This window comes from Vigna unguiculata, chromosome 4 (genome assembly GCF_037176805.1).
Source record: "Vigna unguiculata cultivar grain cowpea cultivar isolate G323 ecotype 2 chromosome 4, ASM3717680v1, whole genome shotgun sequence".
Classification (NCBI taxonomy): Eukaryota; Viridiplantae; Streptophyta; class Magnoliopsida; order Fabales; family Fabaceae; genus Vigna; species Vigna unguiculata.
In genome coordinates, this window is record NC_140795.1 from 48097884 (window position 1) to 48104566 (window position 6683).

The 6683-nt window shown below is 34.1% G+C and overlaps 1 protein-coding gene across 1 annotated transcript; it reads right to left on the bottom strand.

The window, feature by feature from the left end:
• Window positions 1-1759: 1759 nt before the first annotated feature.
• Window positions 1760-5527, bottom strand: LOC146887320 (putative disease resistance RPP13-like protein 1). Its single transcript, XM_085672527.1, has 3 exons — window positions 2291-5527; window positions 2027-2107; window positions 1760-1814 (listed from the first exon to the last, which is right to left on the bottom strand). The coding sequence occupies exon 1, from the start codon at window positions 5490-5492 to the stop codon at window positions 2334-2336; it is 3159 nt and encodes a 1052-aa protein (XP_085528653.1). The 5' UTR covers window positions 5493-5527; the 3' UTR covers window positions 1760-1814; window positions 2027-2107; window positions 2291-2333.
• Window positions 5528-6683: the final 1156 nt, after the last annotated feature.

The following is a 6683-nucleotide window of genomic DNA, read 5'->3' on the forward strand; positions in this document are numbered from 1 at the left end:
GAAATAGATAATTGCATGTGTGTAGAGAAAGATGCACAATAATTAATAATCAAGAGTGAGAGTTGAATAAGACCGATTGACGTTTTAGGTCGTCTCACAGATTTTATTGTTATTTATTTTCGATTTTTGTCAAATTATATTGTAGACGTAAGACATGAAGTTTCCTTTTTATTTGAGATTTAAATAAAGTGAGACAATTTTTTTATAGTAATAATTAGAGATAAGATTATTCATGTAGATATGCACAATAGGAAAGCAACAAAAATCGAGTGTTACAAATCATGTGAAAACTCTTACAAGAAATTAAGACACCAATTTCGATTGGTTTATGAGTGTTTTCTCCTAACATATTGTTTATTTCTACCCAATGCGAAACACCAACTCATGGCTCCAACTCCACTTTAACCTTACGATCTTTTAATTTCCTAGATAAAAAAAAAGATATCTTCCATAATAAAATTTACATAATTAGCTAATAAATTATATAAAAACAAAATAAAGAAATAAATGTTATATGAATTCACCTCTTAGTAGCTTAGGTTAGTTTTCTCCTATTTTTCTGTTTTCCTCATAAAGGTAGTTTGATTGAAAAAAAATATTATTTTTGTGATTCAAATAAAACTATTATAAATTTAGAGATAATGATTGAGATTATTGTAGAATGATTCTTTTAATTTCCTCGTCATTGTTAAACTTAGGTGTCATATGATAATGTTTTCTATATGTGATGACTCTCTTCCATAAAAATTCTGTATTCTCTACAGTGTAAAACAAGAAAGACTATTCTAAAATAAGTAAACCATCAATAGACTAGTTATGCAATTAGTCTAACTTCTTCACTTCATCTTGTATCTCATCAAAGGTTTTAGTTGATGTGATATATACACTAGCAAATTTTTCTCTCCTTATTTTATTTTAAATTTCTTGCAATAATCCTTTATAATAAAAACATGATATGAGAAAAGATAATGACCAAAATATAACTACAAAATATCATATAATAAAATCAAAACCTCTAAGGGGCGTTGGCTATGTCATATTTTCCAAAACTTAACAATACTAGTCAGCTATCATCTTTCTTGGTTGACAGTATTTTGAAACCAAAATTTTATATCACTTGAAAATATAATATAATATATATATATATATATATATATATATATATATATATATATATATATATATATATATATATATATATATATATATATATATATATATATATACCTATGACGTGAAGTAGTTGTTACTAAATCAAATGTTTTTATATACCTATGATTGTTATTTGGTGATTGTTACTTTTTATTTGTTCTTCTTACGATTGTGGTATAGTTTTAAACCGTTCAGTGATTAGTAATAAGGCAATACTATATGTGATGACTCTCTTCTATATATGCTTCCTTTGTTTTGAATATTCACATAAGACAGCATTTCTTTCTTCTGATATCAAGTAAAATCCATGCAGGGCAGAAACCTGAAGAGGAGACAATGGTTTTGTTTTATTCTGCCATGTGAAAACTACATCAAAGGGGGAATCTAGATATTTATGTAGAAATCATTTATCTAAAATATATTGTAAAATATCTAATGCTGTTTCCAATAACAAACACGTACGCTTTTTACGGTTCAACAATTACACAAACTTTACATGTTTTCTGACAACTACATCAAATCCTGCCTCTACAAATTTCATAAATAAACGAAAAGTTGGGGGAAGAAAATTGTAGCTATGAAGTAAAAGCTATTATTGTAATGCTCACTGCTTTAATGTCACTCTCCAAAACTGAGTCCAGTTTTTCTTTTTTTTTCTCTTCCTGTGTGGATCATTAAAGACACGGGTATTAGTCATCAGTGTATTTTGAAAGCACAATTGAAAAAAATAACACAGAACAGACCAGTTGAGGATATAAATTCAACAAGGCGAAAACAAATACAAGTTCAAGTCCCAAGAAAAGGAAGTTTAAAAGTAATTGCATTTTCACAATTGCGTTTGTTTCAAGAACAATATCCCTAAACAACTACTTACTCTTTTCGGTGTGCAGCTTAGAATCAAGGTCAGCCGATGAGGGAGGGTGTCTTCTGCTCCCTCCAGATTCAGATAGGAATGCTGTACAGAGATAATACGATTAGCACCAGATACCGGCTTCCAATTAAATCATTAGTTTAAAAATTAACAATAAACAATTAACAAAAGAAATCATTAGACAAAGTGATGAATGTAATAGCACAACAATGTAAATTAACAAGATTGTAATTGAAAAGGTAGAGAGATAGTATAGAGTATCAACACCTATTGAAGAGGCAGAGAAACGGGAATTATTGCTCATCTAACTTTAAAATTTTGAGCGAACACTTAGTTTTTCGATGTGAGCAATCTTTTTCCAGTCTTGGCCTTCAGGATTCTGACAACGTTGTTCCAACAATGGACAGTTCCAGATTTCAAGAGAGGAGATGGATTTGGGGAGACCATCCTCCGGTAAGCATTGGAGGTTGGGACAAGCATGAAGTGTGAGAGAAGAGAGGTGGCAGAGACCCTTGTAATGCATCTTTTTAAGATTTGGGAAGTTATTGATTCGTAGAGAAGTGATAGAGTGTGGTAGCAAAATTTCATCGGGAAAAAACTTCACATCCATATTTTCAATAGACAAGCTCTGAAGACATGTGTTGGTACCCAAGGTCTGTCTTAGGGAGGCCATAAGTTTGAAACTTGAAAGAGACACATCTTTTACATTTGGTGGCAAACCTTCGTCTGGGAACATCTCCACTTTTGGACAATTCATTATTTGTAGTACATTAAGAGACGGAAGCAGGATTTGCATCCGTTTTGGCAACAACTTCAAATTATCCGCTCCATTAATTCGAATTATCCGTAGCCGCGGAGCAGATACCCCTTCACTAGGAAATGATTCAAATCGTGAGCAACAGGAAATTGTCAAAAACATGAGATGATTATGAGTGTGCTTCTGTGAAATAATTTGTAGGTTACGACACTCAAGCAGGAAAAGAGACTTAAGGTTTGGGAAGAAATCGAGTGGAAAGGTTGTTAGAGAATCACAACTGCCAAAGATGCGAATATGTTCAAGCAGATCAAAGCTACGACTCATTGAAATATTCATAATTGGAAAAACAAAAAAGGTCAAGGCTTCAAGTGAATTATGAGATACAGTATGCTCACACCTTTCGAGGCACGATGCTTCCATGCTGTCAATTATATAAAGATTCTTTACATAAACAAGTTGATCTGGCAGACCTTTTAGCTTGGGACATTGATACACCGAGAGAGTTTTAAGACGTGGAAAAGCAGCAGTCTTACGTTCACATTCTTCCAATTCCTTCATCTTTGAAAATGTCAAACTTTCCAAAGATGTAAACGAAGAAGAGCTATTCCCATAAAATTCATCACCAATGCTCACTATTCCATCAAATCCAATAATCTCAAGGGTCTTCAGAGATGACAATAGTCCAAGGGGAGGCAAACACAAACAATATTTACAGTCCTCCAGCCTTAAGAACACCAAATTTGATAATGAATTATCAAATACCCAACTTGGGAATTCTGTACCACCATAGTTCTTTATTGACAAATATTCCACGATTTTGGAAGGTTGTAGATTCTCCAATACTTTCTTTTCTTTCCTTGGATCATCAGGGATATGGTCTGACTCCCATTTTAACTCTAAATCCACAAGATCTTTATTTTTCAGATTTGCTTCTAATGCATCTAGAGGATTTACAATATTTTGCACCTCATTAATTGATAGTCTTCCATGAAGATTGAGGCATCCTAGAAGCTTAGTACTAAACTCCTTATTTTTATCGATAAAAACCGGACTGAGTACTTGAAGATTCTTCAACTCTCCAAAATGCATTGGCATCTTTGTTACTTTTGTATTTTCAAATTCAAGACAATGCAATTTGGTGAGTTTATGCAAATTTAAGGGCAACTCCTCCAGACTTGAACAATAGTTCAACTTCAAGATTAGCAAGTTATAGAGCAAACATGTTGATTCGGGTAACTTTTGTATCCCAGTTCTCGAAAGGTCTAAAGAATGGAGATGTTTAAGATCACCAACAGAATCAGGGACTTCTCTAAGCTCAGAATATGCATTCAACGATAAGACACGTAAAAACTTAAAGTTGGAAAACAATTCATGTACCAAAATCTTGAATTGCAAAGGATAATAATCAATATTTCTTCCCCCGAATTCTTCAGATGGAAAAAAAGAACGCAGTCTTTTAGCATCAGTTAAACTCCCAAAACCATCAAAACATTCTACGTCATTGAATGCAAATGTAAAATGACGGGTTGTTTTGGGGATGCAGTTTCCTTTATCAAATTTCAACCTGAAACAAAAATCTGCACAAACATATTTTGCCAAATCATTCAGAAGGTCATGCATGGAGAAATAGGTTTTGAAATCTGATTGAAGAAAGAAAGACCTCGTTAGTAAATCATTGAAATACTGTTCACCAATTTCTTCTACATTATTGATTTGTTGAGAGTGATGGAGAAAACCTTCAGCCATCCACAACAAAATTAATTCCTTCTTGTCAAATTCACTATCTTTCGGAAACAATGCACAATAAGCAAAGCATCGCTTGAGATGAGAAGGAAGGTGTTGATAACTCAGTAATAGAGCAGGGATAATTTTCACTTCTTTCGGCAAGTCCCATATGTCGTTTTCCAATACACTCTTCCAATATGAAATGGATGACTTTGTGCGGAGAAGACATCCGATTGCTTTCAAAGCAAGAGGTAATCCTTTGCACTTCTCAACTATCCTTCTACCAATCTCCTCTTTCTCATCATTCAATTCAAGATCATCATCTTTTAGTGCTTGTTTTTTAAAAACATTCCAGGATTCGTCGTCTTCTAATTGCTTTAGGCGATGCACTTTAGATCTCATGTTAGACGCAACTTTCTCAGCACGTGCTGTGACAAGAATTTTACTTCCTGCAGCCCCATAGCTAAGAGGAGTTCGAACAGCTTCCCATTCTTCTCCTCCTTCGTTCCAAACATCATCTAAAACAAGAAGAAATTTCCTTCCTGATATTTGGTCTTTCAATCTTCCATGAACCATTTCTAGGTTCCCGCTATCATCTTTAGAGTTAGTGATTGCCTCAAGAATTGTTTTTGTCACTGTGAAAACATCAAAATGATCGGAAACACAAACCCAAGCTCTGATATCAAATTTAGCCTCCTCCATCTTTGGGTCACGGTACACATGATGGGCGAGTGTGGTCTTACCCAATCCACCCATGCCCACAATGGAAAATATAGATGGATGGTTATCATTGTCGGTTTCAGATCTGAGCCAATTAAAGATAATTTCTTTGTCTGCATCTCTGCCATAGATAATACTTTCAACCACCAAAGAAGATGATGGCAATTTCTGTGACACCTTACTATCAGAATAAGAAGTACCGTTTTTCAAACCAAGAGCATCCTTTTGCTGTTCAAGATATTTTAGTTGTTCTAGGACTTCTTTCATCTCTGATTCAATTTTCTTGTTAAATGAACTGAAAGTAGGGTTGAAGAAGTTTGATACCTTGTAAGTGAAGGTTTGAGGTTGGGATTCAGCTTCCACTTGGCATCTGGTGAGTTCATAATCTATTTCACCCAAGAGATCCTCTGCATCAAAGACAGCCTCCTTGACAGAAAGAAGCCATGCTTTGACGTGTGGATCTGTGAACTGTTTCTGTTCTGCATCATCAGCAAGAGCATTGATGGAGTGCAGCATGATGTTCAAATTGCGGAGCAGCTTCTCATCAAGTTTTCTTCCACGAAAGAAATCTACGAATTGAGGAGAAGCCAGCCTGTCGAATGCAACCTGAAGAAAAGCGGAAAGAAGAGCACCACCAACAACTTCTGCTGCCATAGTAGGAGTTGGAACAGATTGGAGTGAATGGTGAATGGAAGTGTGTAATTTGAAATCCAAGTGCAGGGAGGCTATACCGATGAAACAAGTATGTGGCTATTTTACGACTAAGACTTGACTTTAAGGATAGTGGAACATCATTTTCTTTTATCGCAAATTTTCTCAGCTTTGTTTCACAATTCTCGTTAGATTAGGAATGGGCGGCTCAAACATTTTATAAGTTTTATTCATCATCATAAAATGTGAGCTGTTCGATATTCATTCAAACGGCTGTGATGAATGAAAGCATGAAATTCTGAATGGAGAGAGGATTGTGGGCCCAGTGAAGCAATAATGTCTTTCTGATAATTTGTTTAATTGTTAAAAATATTCGGGTAAAATTTTAAATATTATTTCATTGACTGACTCCACTTAACACTGATTTGGTATTATTTTTTTATTTGGACACTAATTAAGAATTAAATTAGATTACGAGATGAGATTTTGATATACCTATTATTGTTATTTGGTGATGGTTACTTTTTATTTGTTCTTCTTACGATTGTGGTATAGTTTTAAACCGTTCAGTGATTAGGTATAAGGCAATATAGTTACTTTTATATAAACCTTATTAGTTTCCCATGAAAATGAAACGGTGATGTTTTCATTCCCTCTGCCTCTGCAGAAATTAAAAACAGAGAAAAGGTACTACAATCAAAAATGCAGAAATTAAAAACAGAGATTTTGCAATGCATGTTTTGCAAAAACACCCTAGCAATGATCTTACTGTAAGTGCATTAGGCGATGCACTTTACTTAACAACAT

Excerpts from the sequence above, each read along its gene's own strand:
- LOC146887320 (XM_085672527.1), bottom strand. The coding sequence starts at position 5,492 with ATGAAAGAAGTCCTAGAACAACTAAAATATCTTGAACAGCAAAAGGAT.